At 39.0% G+C, this 14,212-nt stretch overlaps 1 protein-coding gene across 2 annotated transcripts in view; it reads right to left on the bottom strand.

Moving 5' to 3' along the window:
• Window positions 1-13,913, bottom strand: part of CDCA2 (cell division cycle associated 2) — a 44,778-nt gene extending 30,865 nt beyond the window's left edge. For both annotated transcript variants that reach the window (XM_016214187.2, XM_016214192.2), the window contains exons 1-6: window positions 13,896-13,913; window positions 12,648-12,708; window positions 12,379-12,552; window positions 10,891-11,045; window positions 3,082-3,232; window positions 1,686-1,882 (exon numbers count right to left, since the gene is read on the bottom strand). In XM_016214187.2, the coding sequence (XP_016069673.2) occupies window positions 1,686-1,882; window positions 3,082-3,232; window positions 10,891-11,045; window positions 12,379-12,552; window positions 12,648-12,708 (738 nt within the window). In that variant the 5' untranslated portion in view covers window positions 13,896-13,913. The remainder of the gene's footprint in view (window positions 1-1,685; window positions 1,883-3,081; window positions 3,233-10,890; window positions 11,046-12,378; window positions 12,553-12,647; window positions 12,709-13,895) is intronic.
• Window positions 13,914-14,212: the final 299 nt, after the last annotated feature.

Raw genomic sequence — 14,212 nt, 5'->3', positions numbered from 1 at the left:
ACACACTCATATTGATGTAGAAGCCATTTCTCAATCACAGCGTGTGTACAATCAATCAAAGTTTTGATAAGAAACAATTATTATCCATTTTGTCAGACAATGATTTCATATTAGAATAAGGTGGAGGGAGTAGAGATTATAAGTGATTCTGAGATACAAATGAAACCTACTGGATTCTGAAGAATCTTTAATTGGCTATCAAACATTTATACCAGTCTAAATAAAATCACTAGGACAGAAAAAAGGTTTCAATTCTAATAGCATTAGGTGTCTCTTCTCACTGAAGAAATGGGAACCTGTTGTATCAAACCAAAACTAACAGTATGAAACAGGAAGTCACTCAGGAGAGAACTAGCTCCCTGTTTACATCTGTGTGAAGGTCAAGGACATTCGATAGTATTATTCAATTCAGGTTACTTTTTTGATAATCTTAACAGGCTTAAGTTACCAGCAACAAAAATCCCTATAGTTCTTTGAGGCAAGTAAGCAGAGCAAAGGAGCAATTGCTAAATAGCAATTATTTAGAGTGTGTGCTGTCCCTCCCAGGAGCACACCCCACACCTTTCCCTCTCCCTTCCTTCTTCCCCCACAGGTACGTACTGCTAAACTCTAAGGGTCTCCAAGAGACTTGCAACCAGGGAGCAATGGGTAGTGTTCGGGGCTAAACCCCTGACCCTGTGATCAAGGTCCTCTTTTCTCTGACTTCTTAATGAGCCAAAGCAGCTCAGCCTAGGCTCATTTCCCCACCTAGTCCCTTCTCCTGCTACTTCTTCTGTCCTAGGCTCTTCCTTGTTTTTCTGTTGCCAGCTTTAGTAAACACCCTTTAAAAATCACCTGGACTTGTATTGTAAAATCTTTCCTGCATGAAGTCAAGAACCCACACACTGCCCTAGCCGGTCTGGCTCACTGGTTAGAGCGTCGGCCTGTGGAATGAAGGATTACGAGTTCGATTCTGGCCAAGGGCACAATACCTCAGTTGCAGACTCAATCCCTGGCCGTGGTCAGGGCATGTGTGGGAGGCAACCAATCAATGTGTCTCTCTCACATCAACGTTTTTCCCTCTCTCCCTTCCACTCTCTCTGAAAAGCAATGGGAAAAAAATCCTTCGGTGAGGATTAAAAAAAAAATCCACACACTACCCTGTCCTAAGCAGACCAGCTCAGGACCAGGTCCCCTTTCTAGCAACACCAATATCACCCCAATAAATTCAATTAAAAAATAAATAAATAAAATAAAATCATTCCTTGCAAAACAAAAACAGAAGCAGCAAGGCAGAAGTGCCAAGACCCACAGACCTGAGGAGTACCAGTGATTGATGTGTAAGTAATACACTCAAATGCCAGCCTCCTTTGGCAGACAAAAAGCTGCTTAAGGACAGGACTGTGATTCTGTTGTACCATCAACATCTTCAACAATGCCTCACAAGCATTAGACCACACTGCTTAATCTTTTTATAAAGACTTTTTTAAAAGGCTTTTAAAAAAACCTGTCTCTAACAACTAATAAGCCAACTAACAACACAAATTATTAAGTACGAAATATACACCCGCACATAATCTGAAACGCAGCTACAATATAGCAAGCAGTACCAGGTACTCTAACTGAAAAAAAGGATCACAACAGTCTTAAAACTGCCTTGCCAGGAAATCAAAGCTTCATTTTCTTGTTTCCAATATGTGAACTACCTCAGAAAGATCTACAAGAGAAGTTTCAACAGCGCATGTTCTGTCCGTACTGGAAGGAGCAGCAACATTGAACATCTGGAGGTCAATTGCATTAGTTATATTTTCATCAGAGTTGCTCTGAGAAGATATTCTCCGACGTTTGGATAACTGTGCAGGAAACGCAGACTGCTGACATTCACCAAGGCTTTCCTTCTTGGCTATATATACAAAACAAAATAAAAACAAAGCAACAGGCATGAGTATTTTATTTTACAATATCATTTTATAATTACATACACCATAATTTTAGTACAATTTAATTAATGCTCGAGTCTAAAGACTTTAGCAATGAAAAGGAAAATCTAGTACAATTTTTAATTCAAAAAAGAAATGCTAATGGAAAGGCAAGAGAACATGACTACTAAAAAGATAATGCAAATTTACTTAGAATTAAGTTTTTTCAGACTATAAAATGTAGAAAGATATGCTAAAATACTTTTGCATTGGTGATAAAGTATCTCATTCTATTTTTAAATTTATATTGAAACTTATTCTTTTGAACATTTCAAAGGATGTGGTTATGTTCTAATATTGATTCTGCTCTGTGTATGATTTTATGAAAAATACAGCCACAATGTGCCCCAGTTCTTAGCTATGAAAAATACATTTTATTCTTTGCAGAAATATAATAATCATGTTAATAAAACATCTTAAGATCCAGATAAAAATTACAAAAATTTATAGTTTATAAGTTACAAACTACAAATACAAATGAGTAGATGAAAGTGGGTCATGCACTAACAGAGATAGATGAATTAAACTTGTCTTGAGTGCACTCACGCAAGGAGGTGTTGAAATTACTTGAAGGATGGTTCAAGAAGCCAAAACAAAATCATCTGGAACCTTACTTAGGGTGTAGAGTACTAGAGGTATGATTATGATGATTACAGATCAGGCAGAGATTGATTCATCTAATTCTGGTATTTGAAATGCTTAATGATTGGAAAAATCAAAAGTGAAAAAAAAAATCGGGGATGGGTGTTTGGTATTCATATAAATGCTTGCCAAACTTAATAATAATCCTCTAAAAATCAAGATTTGTACACTCAAATTTGCCACATGGACTATCCTCAAGATGAAATGAGCTAATCAGCTCTGACAGTTTTACCTAAAACTTAACTGTGACCATGTGGAAATGGAGGCTCAGAAATGCTTGACATCAGGTTTTTTCAAGAAAAAACAGAAATTCAGGTTTTTGTGTGAAACGTCCCAAATTTTAAATGTTAGGCTCCATTTAAAAAAACAACTCTGCTCAGAAAGACCGCTTTTGCACTGTGGAACTAAATCTTTTTTTATATCTCAGAGGCTTGTCTGAATACATACAGAAGTCCAAGCTGATTGAATTTTTTCTACTCACTCAAGCCTGTTGTCTCGAACTCTCCCTCTGCCTCTGAGAATTCAGGACGGTCAGTAATTTTTTCCTTTTCCTTTACAGATTGAAAAGCTGACTGGAAGGCAGAAATTCGCTCTCTTAAGGAACTGACATTTCGGTACAGTACAGGGCTGCCCTGTTAAAATACAGAGACATAGAGGGTATTATAAATCAAATCAAACACACTTTCTATATTTTAGGCCAAAAAATTATTAAATCTAAAACTAAATACAAAGGCTTTTGGAAGACCAGAGGTGGTAAATTAGTGTAGCAGGGCATCTTCTCCCTTAAATCACACATTTTCAGTCTGAATATTCAGTGTGCTGCCATCATCTTAGTTTCTCCCTCTGCTCCTCCCCCAGTTTTTAGCAAAACCTGCACAAAGAGGAATAGCTGTGTGGTATGTATACATGTGTAGCTATGGGCTGGTCAATAATGATACTAACGAGTCTATGGATCAGGTAAGAGAAGTCTGGAGTAGGCAGAAAATGCTTTAAAGAGGAACCCAGACAAAACATATCACCAATTATTTAAGGGCTAACTAATTATTTAAAACATCCATCAAAAATCATCTGCATGATGCCTTTGCCACTAGGTTCAATCCAAACTAGTCCCATTACTCATTTTCATTCATACACACCCTCTCCCTAGTAGGCCAGAACAACACACAGGTTTTCCCAAGTAGCTCAGATACCCACTCTCAAATTGCCCCTTTTCTATGGCTTCCCCAGCTAACTTTTTTTCATTTCATGGACCCTACCTCCTTAGAGCTGAAAGCCAGCCACTGACTTAAAATACAAAGCCAAATAGTTAGACGGTCTACGCACAATTCTCTGCAAACTCTAACAGGGTTTCAGCCAAAGATGCACAAAATGAAACTGATAGAAGCAGAGACAGAAGTCCCAGATAAATGCAAGTAATGTACAATTTAAGAGTTCTGTTTACCCATAAAACAAACTACTGGTTATGTTCTCTATGCAGGATCTCCACCCCGTCGTCCCCCCTCTTTTTTAGACTAACAACATATTTCCACTGCTTTGGAGCTTGTGGCAATTAACAAAATTATACCAATAGGCAAAAGTTAAAGTAAAAAAATACCTCCCTTTAAGATATTGTATGGAGGAGAATCAGTTAAAATCTTGAAGCCATGTTTGATGGTAAATCTGCTCACACACTTGATTCTATTCCCAGTTAAATACATTCAGAAAGCAAACTCTGTTACATAATAACAGAACATTTAAATATTCCAATGACTGATGACATAAACCCTTATGACATAAACAGCATTCATGAAAAGCTGGTGGTCAACTCTAATCTATATGAGATATAGAGAAAGGGGTTATCCCACAGTCCTAAATTTACCTCAAATATGCTTTTTTGGTACTCATATTTGAGCATGGTAGGGGTAGGTTCAGTATCCTAGGAATCTGGAGCACTTTGAAATGCTGCTTAAAACAAATTTTAGGTTCCCTCAGTCAAAGCTGCTTTTTCCTGATGGAGAATAACTTACAAAGTAAATGAAACATTCAAAATGGACTTCCTTTTTGATGCTTTTGTCTTATAAATTATGTCAGTGAACAACCTTTTCCACATGCCGGAAACTGTTCCAGGGGCTGAGGGTGAAGGGGGGACGTTACGTTCTAGAGTAAAATTCTGAAAACACATTTAGTTTTAAGTACAAGTGGTGCTATTGAGAAGATAAAAAGGAATGGTGATTCAGTAACTAAAAGGGCTTCCTAGCTTGAATCAGAACAGTCCTCTATCTGAAGGAATATTTGAGTTGAAACCAAAACAATGAGAAAGTGGTAGTTAAGGGAAGATATTGGGGGAGGGAGACATTCTACAAGAACAAGGTAGAACAAAAGCAAAGGCCCAGACTGAAATAGGATGTAGCAGAAAGAAGACCAAGGGTGCTCAGAGATGAAAGGAGATAGGGAGATGAGGCTAGTGGTGGGCAAGGCTCCGATCAGAGGCGTGATGTGATAAAGGCTTCAAGAGGGGTTTGGGTTTCAGTCAAGTCATAACAGGAAGCCATTTTAAGCAGCAGAGGGAACGACCTGACTGCTCTGTGAAATGGTGAATGAATTAGGGACAAGTTAGAGTGAAATTAGCAATTAGGAAAGTAGTTGGTGACCTAGGCAGGCATGAAGTGAGCTGTGGGGACATGAGGAACTGCAGATAGATTTTTGACATATAATAATGATGGGCTGGATATGTAAGATGAAGAAGAAAGGAACCAAGGAATACTGACAGGTAACTGGGACTAAGTAACTGGATAATGATAGACATAGTGACATGGCGAAGGGGAGGATCTGATAAGGAATAGAAATCTGTAATTTGGTTGGGACCATGTAATGCTTGAAATCTTATTTATAAAACCCAAGTAGAGAAGTTGAACAGCAACTGGGTATCTGGGCCTGGAGCTCCAGGGAGCTCTGGGTCAACACTGGACATTTTAGAGTCATGTGTCTATAGACGTTCAAAGCCATAAATTAGACTGCATAAGGAAACCAAAGAAAAGGGGGCAGAGTAGAACCCTGGGACAATTAAGTATTTTTGAGGGGAAAATTAAAAAAGAGCTGGAACCAGCAATATTTTTCTTGCTTAATTGCTACTTCTTAATCTTTCAGTGTTGAAGCATTAGCTATTGACTTCCCACTATGGATGATGCAAATCTAGCCCTCTTTTTTCCTCATACCTATTATCATACATACACATATGTACTTCGATCCTGTACAACTTCCCAGTAGATTGGTTACATCAGTATTCAAATGTTCACATTATTATGACCATGTATGTTGTTGTGATCTGGTTTTTCTTCTGCAGTTATCTTATGCTCCTTTCCTTTGGCATTATTTTCTGTTAGCACAAACAAACCTTGATATCTCTAACTCTTCTTAGACCTACATGGTGACCCTTTTCTGTGCCTATTCATCTAGCAAAACTTGAATAGTTTGCCCTGTCTCCACTTCTTCCCTCCTATCCTCTCCACTACTGCTAGCTATTCCAATTAGACTTTTGTTTTTACCACCCCATTGAAAATATTCTTGTCATCGTTCATCTCAAATGTCCAAGACAAAGATAAAATCTAAATTTGCATCTTACCCAACCTTTCCTCAGGTTTTTTCCCCTTTCCTCAGTTTTTGATGTATTTGACCACTCCCTCTTTGAAACACTCTCTTCACTTGGTTTCTAGACTGCCCCACTAACCTGATTTTCTTCCTGTGCCACTGGTCATTCTTTCTGTGCTTCATTTGCTGAAGCAATTAGAAAGGAAGAAATAAAACTGTCCCTATTTGCAAATGGCATATTAAACAAAAATCTGTTGCATTTCTATATAACAACAAACTTTCTGAAAGAGAAATTAAAAAACAATTGCATTTACAATTGCATCAAAAAAAACATACAAAAACCTAGGAACAAATTTAACCAAGGACATGAAAGACCTGCACACTGAAAATTTTAAGAAATTGATGAAGACACAAATAAGTGGAAAGATATTTTGTGCCCATGGATTGAGAGAATTAATACTGCTAAAATGTCCGTAGTACCCAAAGCAATCTATAGATTCAATACGATCCCCATCAAGATTCCAATTGCATTCACTACAGAAATAGAACATTCATAAAATTTGTATGAAACTACAAAAGATCCTGAATAGTCAAAGTAATCTTAAGAGAGAAGAAAGCTGGAGGCATCATACTCCCTAACTTCAAACTATATTACAAAGCTATAGTAATTAAAACAGTATGATACTGGCACAAAAACAAACACAAAGATCGATAAAACAAGAACAGAGAACCCAGAAGTAAACCCAGGGATATATGATCAATTTATGACAATGAAGCAAAGAACATACAAAGGAGAAAGGACAGTTTCTTCAATAAAAGGTGCTGGGAAAAATGAACGGCCACATGCAAAAGAATGAAAATGGACCACTATCTTCCACCATACACAAAACTTAACTCAAAATGGATTAAAGGCTTGAATGTAAAATGTGAAACCATAAAACTCCTAGAGAAAATATAGGCGGTGAGCTCCTTGACATCAGTCTTGGCAGACAGTTTTGATTTGGCAACAACATAAAAAATAAACAAGTGGGACTACATCAAACTAAAAAAGGTTCCACAAAGCAAATACACATCAGTGAAATGAAAAGGCAACCTACCAAATGGGAGAAAATATTTGCAAATCTATATGTGATAAGAGGTTAACATAAAAAATATATAAAAAACTCATACAACTCAATTGCAAAACAACAAACAAAAAAACGGGCGGAAGATCTCAATAGATAGTTTTCCAAAGAAAATAAACAGATACACAAAAAGGCATTCAGCATGACTAATCATCAGGGAAATGCAAATCAAAACCATAATGAGATATCACCTCACACCTGTCTATTATTAAAAAGACAACAAATAACAAGTGTTGATGAGGATGTAGAGAGAAGGGAAAAACCATCTTGCACTGTTGGCGAAATGGAAAGTTGGCACAGCCACTCTGGAAACGCTACGGAGTTTCCTCAAAAAATTAATAGAAACAGAGCTACCATATAAACCCACAATTCCACTTTTGCGGTTATCAAAGAAAACAAAAACACTAATTCGAAAGATATACACACCCCTATGTTCATTGAAGTATTAGTTACAATAGCCAAATATGTGAACAACCTACACACACACACACACGCACGCACAGTGGAATGTTATTCAGCCATAAAAAAGAATGAAACCTTGTCATTTGGAACAGCACGGATGGACCTAGAGAGTATTATGTTAAATGAATTAAGAGAAGAACAAATACCGTATTATTTCACTTATAAGTGGAATTTAAAAAAAAAAGCAAACAAACAAACAAAACAAAGCAGAAACAGACTCATGGAAGCTGAGATCAAACTCATGGTTGCCAGAAGGGAAGGGTTTGTGGGAAGGGCAAAAAAAGTGAAGAAGAGTTAAGAGGTCCAAATTTCCAGTTATAAGTCACGGGGATTTAATTGGGGATAAATTAAAAGACTAAACAGCCCAACTGGGCATGGCTCAGCAGTTGAGCATTGACCTAGGATCCAGGAGATCGTGGTTCGATTCCCAGTCAGGGCACATGCCTGGGTTGCCAGCTCAATCCCCAATCGGGGGCGTGCAGGAAGCAGCCAATCAATGACGACTCTCTCCTCACTGATGTTTCTCTCTCTCCCCCTCCCTTCCTCTCTCTGAAATCAAAGATATATTTAAAAAAAAAAAAAGAACAAACAAAGTAAATAGTAACCTACAGGAAAAACAAAAATTATGCAAAACAGGACTATGATCATAACATACTACATAGCAGCCTGTAAAAAATGTCTACATGGTTAAATATGCATGATAAACCCTAATTTAAACAAAAAAATTGTAATTAACTATATTGGAAGAAATGGGATAGCTATGGTTAGGAAATGTGAGAAAGCAAAATCTTCATTTCTCACAGAAATAACGATAGTAAATCTAAAGCACACCATATTCCAGGCACAGTTGTAAGTATTTCATACCTATTAATTTATTCATCCTCATAAAAATCTACTACTATAGCAGTAACAACAGAAAATAATTTTATACATGAGGAAACTGACACAGAGAATTTAAAAGTCACAATAATAAAGCCAAGAACCAAACCCCACACTGTAGCTCCACAGCACATATTCATATCTATTCTAACAGTAGTTCTCAGAAGTCTTTACACTCTTAAAAATGATTGAAAACACCAAAAACTTAGTTCATGTTGGTTGTATCTATCAAGAGTATTTTAATCGCCTTTCAAGAATTGTGGATATTCTTCTTTAATGCAGTCCAAAACACTTAGTTCATGTTGGTTGTACCTATCAAGAGTATTTTAATAGCCTTTCCAGAATTGTGGATATTCTTCTTTAATGCAACCCAAAACTTAACAAAGATTTCTTAAAGGTTTGTTGCAATGTCAAATATAAAATCATTATCAATAAACTTCTCATATTCTCTTATGTTAAAATCCCTGGGTCAACCTGGCCAGTGTGACTTAGTTGGTTGGGCTTTATGAGGTTGCTGGTTTGATTTCCCGCCAGGGCAGATGTCTGGGTTGCGGGCTCCATCCCTGGTGGGGGGCTTGCAGTAGGCAGCCAATCCACGTTTCACTTTCACGTCCATGTTTTGTTTGTTTCTCTTTCTCTCTCTCTCTCTCTCTGTCCCTCCTTACCTCCTTCCCTGTTCCTTCCTCTCTTTCTGAAAATCAATAAAAAATCTTAAAAAAATTTCCATGGGTCTATCTTGCAATTTGAGGGTATATTTTGCATGCACTGGTCATTTAAAAAATACGGGTTCTTCACCTATGCAGATTTCCAAATGTTGACACCTTTTGCTATGCAATATCAAAACATCACCTTCATTAATATCCTCATTGATCTATCAGAAAAGTATACCTACCGGGAAGTTATCAAGCTAATGGTGGTGAATTTTTTTCTGAAATTCTAATTTCGTCTTGAAAACTTAAAAATTTTTATTGGTAAGAAATATCTCATTTTTTCCTTTATTTGGCATTCATTTTTGAAAAAATGTCAGCCACATTTCCTGCTCTGATGATGCCTATCAGTCATTCTTTTAAGTAAAAATTACGTTCTGTGAAAAATGGTTAATTCAGCTCGCAGCTCAAACAATCACACTCAGTTTTTCTCAAAACATTCACACTTCTGTACGTACTTTGGAAGTACTTGATGCATACTTCCCATTTCACTGCCCGTAATATTCAAGGGTTGAGAATTAATAAAATGTATAATTTGTATTGCTTCATCAAGTATGTTAAGTGAAAATGGCATTATTACCATTTCTTGTGAATGCTCATCAGTGATGAATAAAATGATGGCTTGGTGACATCAGTTTTACCCAGCACTGTTTTTACACCATAGACATAAACATCAACACAGTGAAAAAGGCAAATAGCATCTTAGGGCTAACAGGAAAAAATAGTTTTGACATCTTGAATGGAACTCAGGGATCCCCAGGGATCTGCAGGTAACCTTTGAGAACCACTGCACTGCACTATATGGCCTCATGCATACACACTGTCTAACATTGAAAAATAAATGGCAATGGAAGTACATTTTAAAATAGGAAGGCCAATACCACATGAGTCAAAAGCAGCTGTTCTTCAAGAAGGATAACTGGGGACTGTGTCTTTCACAGCAAGACTTGTACTACTATTTGACTTACAGGGGCCTGTATTATTCTACTTAAAATCTGCAAAAATACCTAAAAAGTTCCCTATCAGCAGACAAATAAGTTGTTCCCTTCCACAGGCTATCCCAAATACATTTTGTCCTGGGGGAACTCTTGCCCTATATGCCAACACATAGCAGTCACAAAAAAATACATACTTAGAGATAAGCTATCAAAAGAAAAGGGTTGGAAAACACTGTCTCACTTCACTACAGAAAAAGACATTAACTAGAAAAGAATTTGCAAAATAAAATAGAAAGCCATTTCTATCTCAAATCATATAACTTAATACAGGGGTGGGCAAAAGTAATTTACAGTTAAGAAACAGTTTTGTTCTTGTATCATTATTTATTAATTATTGTATTATTTTCCATATGAACTATAAACCTATCTTTGCTCCCCCCCCCCCCCCCGTATATCCATGCTCAACATCATCATTTACACTAACTGCACACTCTGACAGAGAAAATACCACCTCTCTAGATCCAAAATAGGGAGAAACACTTTACAAAAGCTTTGTAAATCAGCAAAACATTCTCCCTAGAATTCATGTCAGAACTTAAAAGAAAAATCATACCAGAAAAGGGAAATTCTGTGTCAAAGGACAGTTCTCTGCATTCTTTAAATTCCGTTGCTGAGCAATGAACCGAATCAGATTGTTTGTTTCAGGAGAGCCCCGAACACCAACTGTAGAGCGTCGTCTGGATTTTTTAAGGTAGGATGATGACTTTCCTATAATGAAAACTCTCTTTTAAATTGGAACAAAACAAGGCAATCATCAGTAATCACGTCCTGAAGATCTGTGATGTACCAATCTGAGAGTCATGATAGACACATGGTACAGAAATCTAAGTAGAGAATTACAGGCAAAATTGCTCATACATGATCAGTTGGATAGAAATCTTTGTTTTGTCCATTGATTTATTCCATGTTCCTGGAACAGTACCTGGTATACAAAAGGTATTTATTAAATATAGTTGTGTGGAATGAACGTATGAACATATTTATAATTAATAGTTCTGTTTTGTTTCCTATTTTCTGCACACAGAGGGGGTGATGACTTGCTTTGGAATAAGACTTCTTTTTTCTGAATTTGCCAGTTTAATCCCCATGGACTGAAAGGAAAAATCTCCACCTAGCCACAGGTACTTTCCTATTCTCAATTCTTCAAGGTAAGGTGTTTCTCTTAGATACCTATCCACTTTTGGCACACTACCCTGAATTCTGGCCATATGCCTAAGCACACAAAATAAATCTAGATTTTTACAGGTCTAAAAGTGATGTTCTTGAGAAGAAAACATGGACCAGCCTGCCACTTTAGTCTTTCCTCCATCAGGTAAGGGCACTAGAATCACATTAATCTGGGGAATGGGGTTATATTTCTTTTTCCTTTCCTCTCTTTTTCAGATGGATACCAATTCAAAAGACCCCAAGTCCCCTGAAACCAAAGAGTCTGCTATTAATGCTGGTATGTAGTGATCTGTGGCCTCCCCCTTTGACTTTCACCTCCCCCATTACCTTCCATTTCTAAATGCTTTTCTCAAATCTAATACCTCTCCCATATTTCTCCTTCACCTAAGTCAGACTTCACAGGGGAATTTCATTTCTACTCCTTGAAGATTAGTTTGAGCCAATTTTCTGTTTGTGGTTTTGAAAGAAGCAAACTCCAATCCTTCAATGTAATATTTTTTTTAATTGCTCTTCAAATTTCTTATTTTTGCCATGTGACCACAAAACATCTTACTATTTATAGTACACACACTCCTGTATCCCATGTGTTGGGTCAAAAAGTGATTCACACACACATTCTTTTCCAGTTTGGGCATGAAGGACAACTCCGACTTAGGAACATCATCACGCTGGGTGGCCTGGGACCCTGGTCTCCCGCTCTGCTGGATGAACTGTGCATGTTCACAGAACTTTCTCTGATCAAGCAAGTTTTCAGAGTCAATCAATTTAGATATGTAAAGTAATAAGATACACAGGATAGGTGAACAAAGTTGAGTTATATTAAAGCTATTTTTAAACGTTAAAAGCACTGCAGTAGAGTAACAACTTCTCTTACCTGAAGAGTTCTTTACAAAGCTTTCAGATGTAATTCCCAACTGCTCTACAGTTACTGTGGAAAAGTCCAAAGGTGACTTAAAATTCTCTGGTGTGGAAGGATTAGGAGTCACTTCAGCTGCATGCTTCTGAGATGTTACAAGATTCTCACTTCCCAAAGTGAAAGAGGGGTTTTCTGAAACAGACAACACGTTGAGGAGGCTAAGCATCATTATGAAGACAAATACCTAAATCTTAAATTTCACAAGGAGGCCACAGATCACTACATACCAGCATTAATAGCAGACTCTTTGGTTTCAGGGGACTCGGGGTCTTTTGAATTGGTATCCATCTAAAAAAGAGAGGAAAGGAAAAAGAAAAATAACCCCATTCTCCAGATTAATGTGATTCGATGAAGACCCTCCTTCAAGACTGAATTCTGACACAATCTACACTGGTAAGGAAATCGGTAGGGAGAGTACTTTTGGAACTCAAATTAGAGGGAAATGGAAGACGCTGCTGTTCGAGATAAAACAAAGCCAGGCCCCATACTACAAAGCCAGCGATTTTCAACCAGTGTGCTGCCAAGAATTTTTAAAACATGCAGTACCTGACAATTTAGTCAGGGGCACTGACCTCTTTTCCCTTAGATTGTCAAGTTTAAAAAAATGACAACAGCCAACACAACCATAGCCGTCCGGTGTGAATGAATCAAAATTATACCTTTTTTGGTCAGATCAGCAAAAAATATATTTCGTGGTGTGCTGTAGAATTTTAGTCATTAATTTGTGTGCCGTTAGATGAAAAAGTTGGAAAAGCGCTGCTATGAGCCATGGCTTTTCAATCTTAGCAAACACCTGCATCACCTGGGTACCCTGCTAAAGGCCTAGCTTGCGGATTCCCAGGAAGTCTAATTCAGGAGGTGGGGCTGGGCCCCGGGAATCTGCATTTTGAACAGCACACGGGTGATCCAGCCCAGGTCGCAGGAGAGCCACGATCTCCGTGGGGCAGGATAAGCAGAAGACACTTATGAGAAACAGCACTTCCGTGATCGACCCGAAATCCAAACCAGGACACCTGCCCTACCTCGCGCTCCCGCAGCCTGGCTCTCCTCCCGCTTCGGTTTATTTTGAACGCAACGCTCCGCCCCGCCGCACACGAGTGTCGTGGCTGTCTTGCCTTCTAAACCTCGGCTCTTTCCTCCTGAAGGGTTCGCTCGAGAGCCAGGAGCCGGGGGAACTGCCTGGTCCCGGCCACCGACTACCCCGACACGCCGCCCGCGGAGCCTCCACTTCAGCTCCGCGCGGCCGCCGCCCGCCGCCGGATTCAAATCGCCCGCGGCCTCAGCACACCGACGTGGCTCTACGAATCTCTACGCCGCCACCCGCACGTGTCCGCGCGCACCCCGAAACCTCCCAGGCCTCTACCTCGCCGTCCCAGGAACACGAGTGGTTCGTGAGGTCGGAGAGAAGCGACCGCTCGCTGCGGGCGACTCGCTGAGGAGAATGCGGCTAACCCGCGTCCGTGGGGACTACTTACCCTGAGAGTCTCGCGGAGGAATCCTTCGGTTAGCTCTTCGATCCGCCCCCCCGGCCTTTCGATTGGATGCTGTAAACTTCGAAAAGAACGACTGGACCAATCAAGACAGAAAGACGGGCTGGTTCTAACCCAATCAGCCAGCTCCGACGGCAGCCGTTTCCTCTGCGGGTTGAGCGATGGGAGGGGTTAGAGCCGGAGGTGCTGACCGACCGGAGTCACTTCTAGCGCTCGGCTTCCCTCAAACCCCACCTCCGTATGCAGATGAGATCTACCTGGTGCTGGGTTTGCGCCTGCTCAATAACGCTTAGAGCCGCGGT

The sequence above is a fragment of the Miniopterus natalensis genome, chromosome 4 (genome assembly GCF_054644295.1).
Source record: "Miniopterus natalensis isolate mMinNat1 chromosome 4, mMinNat1.hap1, whole genome shotgun sequence".
NCBI lineage: Eukaryota > Metazoa > Chordata > Mammalia > Chiroptera > Miniopteridae > Miniopterus > Miniopterus natalensis.
The sequence above is the reverse complement of the archived record's forward strand: the minus strand, read 5'-3'. Positions and strand labels throughout refer to the sequence as shown.